Genomic DNA, 15,272 nt, shown 5'->3' with positions numbered 1-15,272 from the left:
TTGCAAACATTTGATTGTTCCGTGTCCTTCCAAAATTGATCTTACCAATGAAAAGTACAATGCCTTTATGGAGTTAACGGCCGATTTCATAATCAATATCTAAAGTCCACTTTACCGAAAGGAGACTTTACACTAAAGTCCCCTTTAAAGTAGCTGTTGCCGTCATTTGGTTTCATAATTAATATTAAAGTGCCCTTTCCATAAAGTATCTTTTAAGTAATTTTTAAGATGTTGGTCAACCTGGAATTCATGGATTTTGACAAGATTTGTCATATTTGACGAGTATTTAAGTTCAGTGTTTGAATAAGTAAGGTTAAGAGTTGTGGTGTTTGATGTTTTTGTTATTTGTATTTGTGAGGACGATTGATTTGGACTGAAATGGAAATGGTAAATAATAATAAGAAAGTTCGCTCGTCAAATTTTTCTCGGGAGGAAGAAATGAATTTAATACAAGAAATTGAAAAATTCAAGCATATTTTAGAATGCAAAACTACTAATAAAGTAACGAATGCAGAAAAGGTATGTATTACAAGTACAAGCAATTTTTTGTGTGTATTTTATTTATTGTAGAATACATGTTAATGTAATCATAACCCTAATTTTACTTCATCAAGGGTGAAGGGTGTGAGCTTGAAATAATAAATTAAAACTATATATATCTATGTAGTTAGATACCTCAATATTAATAAATTTAAATATGATTTTAGGAAGAGGCATGGCGCAAAGTACTTTCCAGCTTCAACTCCAGAAATATACAAGTGAGAAGTATATCTCAGATTAAAGCAAAATTTGATAATCTGAAAACAAAAGCTAGAAAGGATGTGGCGAAACAAAAATCATATATGACGGGAACAGGGGGTGGTCCCGCAATAAAAATTGATTTAGATCCTGTAACAGAAGCAACCCTAAATATAATAAATATGAAAACGGTGGTGGGTTTGAATAACAGCTTGGATAGCGATTTCATAAATGTAATTACATTTTTTTATAACCAAATCATTTTGTTTTAACAGTTACCAAACTAAAATTTGGTTAATGGTTAAAAACATTATTTCTTTCATGATTTTATCTGTATTGGTTAGGGCAATAAAATTAAATATTAATTGTATGTGGTATTATAGGATCTTGGAATGGATGCATCATCTTCAGTTTTAAAGGAAGAACTTCTAAAAGAATATCCTCAACAATATGTTGTAAGTAAATAAACCGTTTTTTAAATGATAATGTATTAGCAACCTGTTAATAGTTGTCAAGATAAATTTGTTATTTTTTGTCTTGGGAACATACTTGTATAATATTAATTATTCTGAATATATTGTTACAGGATTCAGAAATGACAATAATTGCAGCAGGAGAAGCCAAAGATGAAATGTCAGAGATTTCTACGCAATCAGTAAGTTATAGATTTTTTTCACTACTAATCCATAGTTCGGAAAGACCTTTTATTTTGAATTGAAGGGTTTATATTTTTAGGAGTGATTAATTTTTGGGAAAGAAACTTTTTGGCTTTCTACTACTTCTTCTTGATACAAAAATTATGTGGGAATCTTCCAAAGAAAGGAAAGAAGTAATCAATTTGAAAATAAGTAACTCTATACATGGATGTGTACATCATGCAAAGAAACATCTTTCAGATAATAACTGGAAGGAAGTCCTCCTGAAACAGCTATTTTCATATAAACATTGAATTACATTACAAAGTATCTTCTGTATAATTCAGTATTCATTGTTCAGTATTGTTTCGAAAGAATTTTTTTCTGTCGTGTAATTCAATGTTCATATGAAAGTAGCTGTTTCAGGAGGGCTTCCTTCCAGTATGTGTCTGAAAATTGTTTCTTCGCATGATCTACACATCTATGTATAGAGTTACTTATTTTCAAATTGATTACTTCCTTCCTTTCTTTCGAAGATACCTACATTTTTTTTTGTATCAAGATGGAGAAGTAGAAAGCCAAAAACTTTTTTTCCCAAACCTTTTAATTTGTTATGCTGATTAAAGCTAATATTTAAGTTAGGACCTCAAAAAATGTAATAGTACATTTGCTTTTAGATAGTACCTGAATTTACTGAAGAAATTGTATTGGAGGAGAACCAGATATCACCTCCTACATCAGTGACACCCTCAGGGAGCATGTCTAGTAAAAAAGTGAGTTTTGAATTGTGTGTGGTACAGTTGTAATTTTTATTATATAACTCTTGTCTGTTCCCAGCAAACGCATATTAAGAAAAAAATCGATTGGAGTAGTTATGCACCTAATAATTTAAAAAGAAAAGCCAACGGAAAACTACACCCAACCAAAATAAACCCGTTATATAATGCAAAAGAAGATTATTATAAAAAGAAAAAGGAGCTTCTTGAAAAAACGGTAGAAGCAGAGGAGAAGGAGAGATCAAGGAGAAGGGAGAGAGAAGAAGAAGAACATTTAAAAAAAATGACTTTATTGGATTTAGAAATCAAATTAAAAGAAAAACAATTAAATAAATTAAATGTTTCATAAAACTGATTTTTAATTATTAATAGTATTTACAATCTAGCAAAATGTTCATTAATTATCAAATTCCTTATATTTTCTGCTATATTTGGATTATTTTCCATGGGGGGTAATACATCCTCATCGTCTTCCTCTATTTCATCTTCTTCAGTAAAGTTATCATTCATATCAATGGCAATGTTATGAAGAACTGCAGTTGCGACTATTACTGCCATTGTGGTTTCTAGTTTTAGTCTCATGCCAAACCTCAAAACGGGAAATCGTCTTTTCCATAAACCGTATTGACGCTCTACTACATTTCGAGTCCTTATTATAGACTCATTGTATAAATTTTCAGCAGGTGTTCTAGTTTGTTGTAACTTAGTCATAAGATATGGCTTTAGAGAATATCCACTGTCACCAATTAGCATATACTGACCAAATACACCATTTTCAAATTTTTGCTTTAAACTGCTATTATTAAAAATTGTTTGGTCATGCACCGATCCTGGCCATCTCACAACAATATCTCTTATTTTCAATTTAGCATCGCTTACTGTCTGAACATTTAATGCAAAATAAGATTTTCTACATCTGAATATTTCTGCATCATTTCCACCGGGAGAATCAATTTTAACTAATGTGCAATCAATTGCTCCAATGGTCTTGGGAAATGAAGCTATTTCATAAAATTTTTCAACTGCTTCTTCCAATTCCCTTTTATTTTCATACATGCGAATGTGTTGTCGGGCTAGTGAGGCAATAGCAATAGACACCTTTTTGATAATCCTGCTAGCTGAACTTCTAGACACTCCCATAAAATCTGATACGATTATTTGCATATTTCCTGATGCGTAGAATCTTAAAGTCAACAATAATTGTTGTAATGGTGTAATGCACCCACCTCTAAAAAATAAATAAATTTTTTTATAATTCTGTTAATAATACAAATTTTACAACTTACTTATTAGTAGGTAACTGAATTTGTTCTTTTATTTCATCTAGTAGATACAAAACAGTTTGTTTTTTTAAGCGAAAACGTTGGTAAAAGTCAAGCTCATCATATTTTTCGAAGCAGTCTGTTCTTTTCCTATACACTTTTGGTCTTCTAGTATAAATAAATTCTTCATCAGATGAACTTGAGCTAGACGTTTCAAAATTATTCATATTTTTATGATTATTATGGCTAAACGAACACAAAACTAGCAAACGTAGCGAGTAGCACAACAAATAACAATTATTAAAATTGAGGTTATGTTGTAGTTAAATGACACTTTAGCGAGTTGAAGTAGAGAAATCGACACTTTAACTTTGAAGGACGTTTTTGGCTTAAAGGACACTTTAACTTGGTTATGAAATCAAAAATATTTATTAAAGTATCATTTAAAGTTAAAGTAACCTTTATGTTTCTTTATGAAATCGGCCGTAACATTTGTGAAATCCTTTGTTAATCTGCATATAAAGCCTAACATTTTCATCGCTCTACTAGTGATATGTTCATAATGGAGATGGAAATCCATTTTGGCATCGACTACAATACCTAGATCACGTATAGATTTTACAGATTCCAATGGTTTACCTTCAATTGTGTATTCAGTGATGAAGTGATTACTTGATCGAGAGAAAGACATACTTTTGCATTTAGTTGCATTGACATCCGTGCAGTTATCAGTACACCAATCTATGAAAGATTCAATATCAATTTGAAGTTTCTCGCAGTCCTCTTTGGAATCAATAGTCCTGAATATTTTAAGATCAGCAAACATCAAAATTTCAGATTGATTGATATATTTTTTAATGTCATTAACAAAAAGATTGAACAAATATGGTCCCAGGTGTGGTACCCCCGAGCTAACAGAGATTTCTCGAGATACAAATCCCTTGATTTTCACGAATTGTGTTCTGTCGCAAAGGTAACTTGAGATGCAACTTAACAAACTTCCAAAGAAACCAACTGAAGTCAATTTTGCACATAGGATACTGTGGTTGAGCGTATCAAATGCTTTGGAAAAATCTGTGTATATTACGTCCACTTGCCGTTTGTTTTCCAGAGAATTCAAGATATGCTGAGAATATAATAGCAAATTGGTGTTTGTTGATTTGTCTTGGGAAAACCCATGCTGCTCATCAATGACTATTTGCTTAAAGGAAAACTTTAAGCTGTCGCATATAATGTGTTCCAGTAGTTTGGGTATTGCACTCAGTATGCTTATAGGTCTGTAATTTTTTATGTTTGCTCTGTCTCCGGACTTGAAAATTGGTGTAATGTAACTAAATTTCCACACAATGGAAAAATGTCCTAAACTAAGAGAAGCCGAAAAAAGTAACATTAAAAAGAGAAACCATCAGTAGGAATAAAAACATCTTGATACAAAACGAAGTTAACAGCAATCTAGATATTCCTGAATTGAATATGGTTCCAAGTCTATGAGGAAATCTTTCACATATTTTTTAAATTTTTTTAGGCTCTCACAGAATTTGATATTTTGCGGTAATTTATTGAAAAACTTGATTAATGCATCTGTATCTGTAGAGTAGGGAGGGTGATTGTAAGACCACAGCACTTAGGCCACATGTGATCCATTGTACGTCCTCCCGAGGAGTTGTCCTCCTAGGTCATCGTCCATTTTGTCCTTTCCAGGAAGGTGGACAGGTCACTGGGAGACATCTCCTTTATATCGGCAGGTGTAGGCCAAGACTCGACGAACACACACTCTCTTATTGATAATAACTCCGGGCACTCGCACAGGACATGCCTGACAGTCTCATCTACCTGTTCACACATCCTGCATAGAGGTGTATCCACTAGCCCCATATTATGAGGTGTTTGCTTAGTTGACAGTGGCCCAAGGTGATCCTGGCAAAATTGCATCCTTTGATTCCATCCTATCTCTTTAAGGATTGAGCATGGATTGAACATTTGATTAGTTCCGCAATTGTCGAAGTCATCAGGCCGCTTCCTTGGCTAAACAGTCGGCAATGCGATTACCTTTACTTCTGTCGTGTCCTTTAACCCACCTCAGGATAATGTTATTATCTACCGAGCCTTTGGCACTCTAGTACTAGCCCTGAGGTTATACGTTGTCTGTTCAAGGCTAATAGGGCTTGTCTGTTGTCAGTGCAGATTGTTATGTTTTTGCAAGAAATTCATTTCTTGGTTATTTCTTTTGTGGCGATTGAGATACCAGACAGTTCTGTTTGGACCACGCTGGTATTTCTTCCCATTTCCTACTTAATCCTTAGGCTTAGTGATCTGGAGTACACTCCACATCCTGAACCTTCTTTGGTTTTTGAGCCGTCGGTATATATATGCGTATTGCATTTGTTGCATCTGACTCTGTATTTTGTAGGGTTTATTAAACACAAACCTGGGTTCAATTGCATCACTTGCTGCCTGTAACAGAGGTTGCGCAGTAAGCACTTCCCGCCATAGGCCCAGCCTCAATTGACCCATTCCTACTTCGAGGTTTACACCAGCTGTGCGTTCCGCAATCGTACCATGGCCATTAACGCAACCTCCTTAACGTATAGGTCCAGAGGGGTCAGACTCGTAATCAATTCCATTGCTGTGGTTGGTGTTGTTCTCATAGCTCCTGTGATGTTGTAATAATATGGTCTTTTTCTGAAGACAATGAAAGGGGAAAGAAGAAACTGGAGGTTTCAAAGTTTCGAGTATAGGAGCTTTCTAGCTCGTTTCTCCTTCATTTATTTTCTGAAATGAATTTTAGCAGCGCTGTCACCAGATGCAGATTTCTTCACATCAAATTTTGAATATCAAGGCAGGTCCGAAAAAGCTGTAGAGTTCGTGCCGATCGCACGAAGGCCGGTCTTTTTTAAATCTGATCATTTGGTATACTTACTTATATTCTCTCTCATTGTGTGGTTCCAGAACTGAATTTTAATCTTAATTGAAATGCTTTTCACTCACTATTCTCTTCTCGATAGATTGACAAAAGGTCTCTTATTTGTTTGTGTTCTCTTAACTTCATATTACTCTACTAGGATGGTATTTTTCTCAGTCCAAGAAAAAATGAAAGTCCAAAGTTTCAAATATAAAGTATAATAAGTAGAATACGACCCTATGGACAAAATAATAAAAAAACAACTTGTAAAATCTTATATAAAAAATGTTGAATTGCAATAAAACAAGAGAAAATAGAACAAATAATTCGCCGCAAATGTTTACTGTGCTATTCACTATTTCATTCAAACTCTTAAACAACTATAAACATAGTACCAATTCGGTACAAAATACTTTTAGTTTTACTTTTACTTCAGGGAGAGTGGTGTATAACTTCAAATTTTCACCATTTTTTTTGTAATTGTACTCTAGCTTAACTATCAGCACTAGGAACCCCACAATATGTAACCTCTTTGTAAATAGGAAGTAGACTCAGATAAAATATGTGAACTCTCTCTAAATATCAACTGGTTAGTAGAAAAAAAAATAACAAACACTTACATAACGCCTCTTTGTGTGGTTCGTGGTCAACCATAGGTTTCGTTGACCCGGTGTGTCTTCTACACCAACACTTTTAATTTAAACTCCCCTGTACCCCATACCGGCTTAAGATTTCACTATCGTTTTTACTTAAATTTCGCCCCCCCGCGCTTACAAACAAAATATCTCCCCTATTTAGGCCACCTCCCTCAGCCTCAAAGGCTGAGGGATGAGACCCCCGATCTCCTCTCGACGAGATCCGGTGACCGACCTCTTCTATCTCTCCCAAGCCCTCGCGTCAGCTACGCTATCCACAAAAACCTCATATCAGCGTTTTTTAAACCTTCCCAAGTGTATGATCATCGGCAGGATGCAATACATTTATTTGTTTAGTCTAAGTACATTTTAACATGACCACAACGACGCTCGAAGGTTTGACAGTCATAAAGTAATTCAGCGCTTTTTCAACTGGAAAAAATATCGACACCGAAGAAACGGGTGATCGACCGCGATCTCAATGAATAAAATAATATTTTATGTTACTCTCGCAATGGCCGTTATTACAATGTTTAGACAAGCCAGTCGCTGTATTTGATATAATTTTTGGATGGCCGTTGCTTGTAGAACTTTTGGTCCCCATGCAATGGCTCTGTACGTTAACATAGGTCTTATTAATGCAGTGTAGATCCAGGTGACCACACGGGGTGAAAGAACTCATACGCGTCCCACGGTCCTCTGACATTGCTTATAAGCCGCATATGCTCTTTTTGCTATACTCTGTAGGTGAGAGTTCCATGTTAGCTTCCTGTCGAGGATAGTACCAGAAAAGTTTAGTTTGCTTTTGATGATTTCAGGATGTTTTAAGTCCGATAAACTTCTTGTGTTTCTATGTTATCTATGTTGTAAAACGTTGTACCTTGAGACTCACCCGTGGCCCACGGTGCCCCAGTAAAGGTTCCACTGCGCCACAGTAAAGGTTCCACATCGCCCCATTAAAGGTTCCACGGCTCCCCAGGACGCCGCCTGGGGAGCTGGGGAAATACCCCAGCACCTGATGCATTTCTCAGTCGCTAATAACCCTGGAAGTTGATGCGACTTTAAATAAAGTATTTAAAAAAAGTATCTTGGAAATATATTAGTAAAATTTTTATAACTGTTATTTTTATGACTGGAATATATTATTAATCTTCTTTATTAATCTGAAATGGTTATTTCTTCAATGCCTTTAAAATGATCTATTACATACAAAAGATTTTGGGGTGCAGCGCCCTTGTGCCGTTCATGCAAGGGTGATTTACCCATACATTTTGGGAGCAATCTAGGCCGGGCAAAGTTTGGCATTAGATATCTGCTGAGTGGAAGGATCTTCAAGACCATTTCCAAAATTTCCCCTGACTAGATGTTTGTTTCAGCTCTAAAGATCCATGTATTTGTACTTCTAAAGTTATGTAAGTTATTCTATCATGCATGGTTGCATATATTCCTTTTTCAATGAAACGAACTTCTAATGGCAAACCTTGCTTCAACCAAAAATTGTGGGCAAGCTGTCGTTTCCAAAAATCTCGCCTACCGGTAGTGGCGCAAAAATCCCAGTGCCGAAAACCAAACTGGGTTTGAATTTGCTCGCAACAGCTGCACTTAGGATAAATGAAAGCAACGAGCTTCACAATCAGAGAATGGGGAATGCTCCTCAATTGGGGTTACTACAGGAAATGCAAGTTTGTACAAAATAAAGTTGAGTTCAATTCATGAGTTTTTCAAATTCACTTCGAAAAGTATTCAAATTGATGTTTCAAATGTTGGGTTTTAATTTTTAAAGGGATTTGTTTCTAATTCACATATTGGCAACAGCGCCTAGAACTTTACCTGCCATTCCTAAAAATATGTTACCTTGCATATAATATATCAAGTTGAAATAATTTATACGTACCTAGATATTCCACTTTGAAAAAGGAAAATTATCTTTATAAATCAACAATTAAGGCAAAATATAAATTATTGTTCAATACCACCTCCACAAGCCACACAAACAACAGTTGTTTTGTTATTTATTTATCTAGAGGAAGATAGGTTAGGTGCACAAAATGTCATATGTCACAGAATGTCTCGGAACTCGGAACATAAGTAAACAGAACAGCACGCCTCTGAAATATGTCATCTTTGTCTCATACAGGTAACAGATTCACTGTCCTTTGATAGCTATAACCGATGTTGCCAAATGGTGAAATAGAAACGAATCCCTTCAAATGTCGAATGCATTATTTCATTCCTCTTTTTTGAGTATTTGAAAAATTTTTTAAAGAAAAGGTTGGAATGCTAAGTTTAAAATACAGTGTTTTAGAGCTCTTTTATGAAAACTACTTGGTTTTCGTCAGGAGGAACATTCCCCATTAGGGATAGACTGCTTGCCAATCCCAACGGATCTAAATCCTTCTGGTCGGTAGCTACAGCTGTTAATTTAAATTTTACAAAATCCACAATTCCATCACTAACACAAGCGGATGGTTCAATTGAAATAACAGCCATAGAGAAAGCAAATCTACCAGCTGAACAATTTGCGTCACAGTCCACAGTCGATTTTCTGGAAAAGGCACCACCAACTATTCCTACACTAGGATCCACAAGTCAGGCGAATTTTCAAACAGCTTAATATCAACAAGGCGTCTGGTCCTGATGAAATGCACGTCATCGTACTTGAAAAGTGCGCAAATGAACTCGCACCAGTATTTTGCAGACTTTTCAACCTGTCTTACAAGAAAGGGGTTTTCCTTCTCGTTGGAAGATTGCCGGCGTACACCCAGTTCCCGAAAAGAACAAAACAAATCTTCCAAATAACTATAGACAAGTCGCTTTGCTATCAGTGATATCAAAAATCATGGAGAAAGACGTAAACCACCATATCCTCAAATATTTGGAAGGCTTCAACATCTTGAGCCTTCATCAATATGGCTTTCGAAAACAAAGATCAACAGGCGGCCTTCTACCGTCTGTCACCCATATTTGGAATAGGGCAATCGAGAAACATGGAGAGTCAAAAGTTGTTGCACTTGATATTTCTAAGGCCTTTGACCGTGTGTGGCATGAGAGTTTGCTGGTCAAACTTCGATGCCTAGGCTTGTCGGATCATTTTTGTGCATGGCTCTCCAGCTTCCTGAAAGAACGTGTCCTGTAAGTGGGCGTTGATGGATATCTCTCGAATAATTTTATCATCAACACTGGTGTTCCCCAGAGATCTATATTGTCTCCAACCCGATTTTTATTATATATCAACGACTTATTGGAAAAAACCAAGAATCCAATATATTCCTTTGCTGACGACAGCACACTTGTTTCGTCATTCCATTTGGATTCCAGGACATCTGCGACGGAGGCACATCTTCACCGGCAGCAGAAGCATATATTAATGAGGATCTAGAAGTGATTTCGAATTGGGGTCTGGCCTGCTCGTCATCTTGATTTCTTTCAGGCTGAGACCTTGATCCCCTACCCTTTGGACTGGTTTTCGTCAGAGAGACAAATGGGTCATAGCTGATCAGTGTGATAGTGGCATGAATGTCCTCAGACTGCCCTTCGCGATGTACCCCTACCTGGCTGGGGTGAGATGGATGGAGATATTATTCATCTGTTAACGGAGGACATGAGGGCCTCATTCGACAGAGTGTCTGGGACAAAAAATAGATCGGAGGTACGGAGAATTAAACGCACGTTGTTGGCGTGGTAGGCTTCGTCCTTAGCCTCTAAACCAACGTGAGATATTTGAAATTGGGGTGAAACTAACCAGGTTCAATTCAATGCGACAAAAATCCAGGTATCGGTTTTCTCCAAAAAGATGTCTTCGAACCGGATATAATATTGTCAGGTCAGACAATTCCACTTTCTGCTACGATAAGTTTGTTGGGGGTTAAAATGGACAACAATATGTCTTGGCACAATCATGTCGCTGGCATTGCAAAGAGTGCCTTTCAAAAGCTTGGAACACTGTTCCGAACCAGAAAACTGTACACACCTCAGCAACTTTTAATGCTTTATAAAGCTCAAATCAGACCTTCTTTGGAGTATTGTCCTCATGAATGGAGCTCCGCCCCTAAGCATACCCTGAAGCTGCTGGATTTCATCCAGAAAAGAGCCATCACTTGCAACCTTGATAGTCTGGAAGATCGAAGAAAGGTTGGAGATTTGTTCAATTCAGTACACCTTGAACTTGACTGTTCAAGAACTCTTTCATTTGAAGAACTGCGTTTATAATAGGGGAGCCCAAGCGGGGATTTCGGGATTTACTAAAGCGCGACAGAATAATATATAGGGGGATACCTTGTACCCGGTTAGGTACCTCCACCAAATATGAGCCCCATATATAAGGCCGCCTGTGAGGAATGAAGGATCAGATTAGTAAAAAAAAATTGATTATCAGAAATTCTCGAGCGCGTCAGATTAAGGTAGGGTGAGTTAATTACCTGCTAAAAAGTGTATATTCCAGTAATCTGACAATTTGAGAGTAACGTAAAGAAAGGGAAGGGCAGCAAAGTTGTTAAAAAATAACGTCATTTCGACATTCTTGAGCGTAGCTATTTTTTTTTATTTTGAAGGAAATAATTCAAGGATAACGAAAAATATTTAATCTGTCGATTTCCGCAAGCCGAAATAACAAAAAATCGTCGATAAAGTTTAATGCGTGCAGCTGTGTGATACCTATATTTTCCTCTCCGAGTTTCTATTCCTCTATTCTCTATTCACTTTTTCTCTATCTATTACTCTCTCACTCTGTCCCCACTCTGAATTTTGTTGCAATGACGCCATCACAGCTGATCACAGAGACTTGTTCGTGATGAAGATGATGATTAATTAATCAATTAAAAAAAAACATAGAAAGTTTCATTTCTCTTTTCTTCATTAATTAACCAATTGAATATAAAACATTACATTTTTTTGAGCATTTTACAAAAAATATTTTCTCATGAATACAAGTATTCTACTTAAAAACATACACTTATTTATTTGTATGCTATTTCCTGAGTTTTTCAATATATTAAGTTCAATGAATTAAAAAACATTTAAAAAAAATATTATTTTTGTCAGATTTAGCGAATCCCTCTAGATAATCGTCAGATTATGAGACAGCATGTCTAAAACATAAACGTCAGATCGAAATCGTCAGATTATTGAATCAGAGCTTTTTTTTTGTTGCACTTAACACCCCCTTAGAAAATCTGACGCGCTTGATTAAATTTTTTTTCTTTTCACTTTTACCCTTACGTACAACCACCCACATCATGCAAACGATCAGATTAACATATCAACATTATTAAAAATACGTAGAACATTGATGCTATCAATATCTGACGCGCTCGAGTATGTCCATGCAACAGTATTTTTTTACATATTTAAAAATCTATAGCCGTTTTCCCCACCGATGAAAAGGTATATATTATATAACATTTTTTTCCTATCATCTAAGCTTTGCAACCTAATATGTCTCAATGACGCTCGAGTAAATCCCCATTTTGCATCGTGGGCTCCCCTGCTATTATGTGGAATAAACTTCCTAACGTTTTTCCAAATGAATTTAGTCTCCATCGATTCAAATCCAATGTGAATTACTAATTTCGCAAAGACACCGCTCTTAGAGTGGCTTAAGGAATTTTCTGTAGTGCTTGTGTTTTGTTCTTGAAAAAATAAGATTTTAAAGGAGAAAGAGTACGTTTTTTTGTGATTGCCAAAATTTCGTTTTTTCGTCAACACCAGTTTCGGAAAAATTAGCCCGTACCAAGACTTTTCGGGCACCCAGGTATATTCTTTGAATATCCAAAAATGAATCTTCAAAGAATATACGAATAATGTGTTACCACCTGACTGATTTTAATACTCAAATCAAAAGCTGTTTGCTCTGCCAATATCGAAAATGACTCCTAATCAAGCCACATCGAGAAGCTCTTAGACAAATACAGGTGCAAATACAAACATCCAGCATCGAGAAGCCACTGAACAAATGAATTTGAGGTATCGGTTTCGCGTGGAAGCCACTTGATCAAATAGTTCTTTTGTTTACTCAGATTGCTACATGGCAGAATCAAGTTGCGAGCATCCCTGACTATTTATAATAGGGCTGTTAAGCTTAGGCACGCGCCTTTGTGTTATTTAATAGCGTAGATTTGATTCACAAGAGTGATTGGATAAATATCGTTATTTGTGATGTGGTTGGGGTGAGATCGATGAATATGATTACTTAACAGGAAGTAACTACGCTTTTTTAGATATTTTGTAGTTATTTCGATTATACTTTTCATCACCAATAACTAGTATACGAGGTAGATTCAGAAAATAACGGGGAACTTTCAAATTTCACGGGTTTGAAGTTTGAAGAGTCTGATTGTCAAAATTTTTTATTCAGTCAAAGACCTAGGATAGAGGGTCTGCGACTAAATCAGAACCTGAGGGTGTTTTTGATCTATCTGTGAACCAACAACTATCTTGTAAGATATTCATTATAGATAAACTCTGTATGTACATCGAGCGGTGGTATATTGTTTTTACGGGAATGTTAAACTACTTTTTTTTGTATATATTTTTTATATTGACATTCCAGTCAGTGGGAAATAGAATATGAAAAGTGAAACATCTTGTTTTATTATTCCAGAACGAATATTTATATTAATATTAGTTGTGAATATTCTGAGTTCCATCAAATTATTGAGTTCAGTATATTACAGTGGCGACGAGGAAATTAGTGGTGAATTCTGTCGGTGGTATGGCAGATAAAATAATGCAGTATACCGGTCACATTCAGGAGTTTTTACCTTCAGTGTCGGACTGGTCGATTTATAAAAAACGTTTGCAAAACTATTTTACGGCAAATTCGATCATTGAAGAGGATCGTAAACGTGCCATACTTTTGAGTTTTTCAAATGAAGAGGCTTATAAGTTATTGTATGATATGTGCATTCCTGCGGAGCCCGAAAAAAAGTCCTATGCGGAAATATTAAAAATGATGGATGGACATTTTCAGTCAGTAGCATCGGTGTTTTCTTTTCGAGAAAAATTTTTCGAGTCAAGGAAAATTACAAACGAAACCCCAAGAGAATGGGCAGCCCGTTTGCGAAGTTTAGTGTCCAAATGTGAGTTCGGAGGTGCTGTGGAAATTGAAAACGCGTTAGTGAACCGTTTTGTAATATGTTACGAAAACGGAAATGTGAAAGATAGGTTTTTTGAAGAAAAAGCTACGGTGTCATTTTCATCGGTAGTGGAAATTGCTTGTTCAAAAAGTGCTAGTAAGCCATCTTGCTTTAGTGCTGTAAAGAAGGAACCGGAAATTTATTTCAAGACAACGAAAAATTCCGCGCATGCTCGCCCTTCCACGTCTAAGTCAGCTGGGCCACAAACAGGTGAGGTCAACAGTTCCAGCGGAGGAAGAAAAAAAGTTCAAGCAGCAGGAGGGAGTAAACTTTCCAAATGTACTGTTTGCGGCCGTCGAAATCATGTATCAGATAAGTGTTTTTTTAGAGATTGCTATTGCCATTATTGCAATAAAAAGGGCCATCTAGCCCCATTGTGTCCAAATAAAAAATCTTTAAACAAATCATCGGCCGGGAATAATTTTTTAGAATCAGAAGAATTTTCTTTATTTAATGTCGATGGTAAAACTGATCCAGTACTGGTTGATTTATTCATAGATAATAAAAAATTTACTTTTAATTTAGACACAGGTGCTAGTTATAGCGTAATATCTGAAACATTTTATCAACAAAATTTCATCGGCAAATCCATTCAAAATACAGAAAAAGTATTTAGTCTGCATAATGGTCAAAAATATTTCCTTTAGGTTTCATAACATGTAATATTACATATAAGGAAAAATTTGCCACCTTGAATTTTTTCATAATAAAAAATGGGGGTCCACCTTTACTGGGGCGCGATTTCTTTAATCTGTTTGATCTATCAGTTTATAATTTAGAAGGAGTAGACCTCCCCAAAGATTTAAATTTTTTATTGAATAAATATAATAATTTATTTTCACCGGGACTGGGTAATTTTAAAAAAAGGCAGAATTTCAATCAGATTGAAATCGGAATCTACACCTCCTAAATTTTTCAGAGCACGACCATTGCCATTTGCAATGCGAGAAAAAGTGGAGAAAGAACTAGAACGCTTATTGAGCTTGGGTGTTATACAACCGATTGATTTTTCGGAATGGGGAACACCCATTGTTCCTGTTTTGAAAAAAAACGGTTCTGTGCGTTTCTGTGGAGACTTTAAAGTCACTGTTAATCCGTTTATTGAGGTCGATTCTTACCCGTTACCCAAAATAGACGATTTATTTGTTCAGTTACAAGGTGGTGTGCATTTCACTAAACTTGATCTCTCTA

At 35.9% G+C, this 15,272-nt stretch overlaps 2 protein-coding genes across 3 annotated transcripts; one reads left to right on the top strand and one right to left on the bottom strand.

Moving 5' to 3' along the window:
- The first annotated feature begins 79 nt into the window (after positions 1-79).
- LOC141479844 (nuclear apoptosis-inducing factor 1-like) lies at positions 80-2,500 on the top strand. 2 transcript variants are annotated; one of them, XM_074173397.1, is made up of 6 exons: positions 80-519; positions 708-971; positions 1,122-1,193; positions 1,325-1,393; positions 2,051-2,146; positions 2,211-2,500. In XM_074173397.1, the coding sequence occupies exons 1-6, from the start codon at positions 379-381 to the stop codon at positions 2,496-2,498; spliced, it is 930 nt and encodes a 309-aa protein (XP_074029498.1). In that variant the 5' UTR covers positions 80-378; the 3' UTR covers positions 2,499-2,500. The 2 variants fall into 2 exon arrangements, with proteins under 2 accessions (XP_074029498.1, XP_074029504.1); XM_074173403.1 differs by lacking the exon at positions 2,211-2,500 and having other exon boundaries at positions 1,474-2,132.
- On the bottom strand, positions 2,423-3,901 carry LOC111502032 (putative nuclease HARBI1). Its single transcript, XM_023155994.2, has 2 exons — positions 3,436-3,901; positions 2,423-3,377 (listed from the first exon to the last, which is right to left on the bottom strand). Exons 1-2 carry the CDS (start codon positions 3,636-3,638, stop codon positions 2,525-2,527), a joined length of 1,056 nt encoding a protein of 351 aa, XP_023011762.1. The 5' UTR covers positions 3,639-3,901; the 3' UTR covers positions 2,423-2,524.
- Positions 3,902-15,272: the final 11,371 nt, after the last annotated feature.

The sequence above is a fragment of the Leptinotarsa decemlineata genome, unplaced genomic scaffold, assembly GCF_025532065.1.
Source record: "Leptinotarsa decemlineata unplaced genomic scaffold, Ldec_3_MD MMD2_P_RNA_scaffold_12, whole genome shotgun sequence".
NCBI classification, from domain to species: Eukaryota; Metazoa; Arthropoda; class Insecta; order Coleoptera; family Chrysomelidae; genus Leptinotarsa; species Leptinotarsa decemlineata.
Note: the sequence above shows the minus strand (reverse complement) of the source record. Positions and strands in the feature narration are given on the sequence as shown.

Bases quoted from the DNA above. Each gene is read 5' to 3' on its own strand.
- LOC141479844 (XM_074173397.1), top strand. From the start codon at position 379: ATGGAAATGGTAAATAATAATAAGAAAGTTCGCTCGTCAAATTTTTCT. The intron at 520-707 runs GTATGTATTACA...ATATGATTTTAG, and splicing joins AAGTAACGAATGCAGAAAAG to GAAGAGGCATGGCGCAAAGT. The intron at 2,147-2,210 runs GTGAGTTTTGAA...GTCTGTTCCCAG, and splicing joins GGAGCATGTCTAGTAAAAAA to CAAACGCATATTAAGAAAAA.
- LOC111502032 (XM_023155994.2), bottom strand. From the start codon at position 3,638: ATGAATAATTTTGAAACGTCTAGCTCAAGTTCATCTGATGAAGAATTT. The intron at 3,378-3,435 runs GTAAGTTGTAAA...TTTATTTTTTAG, and splicing joins ATTCAGTTACCTACTAATAA to AGGTGGGTGCATTACACCAT.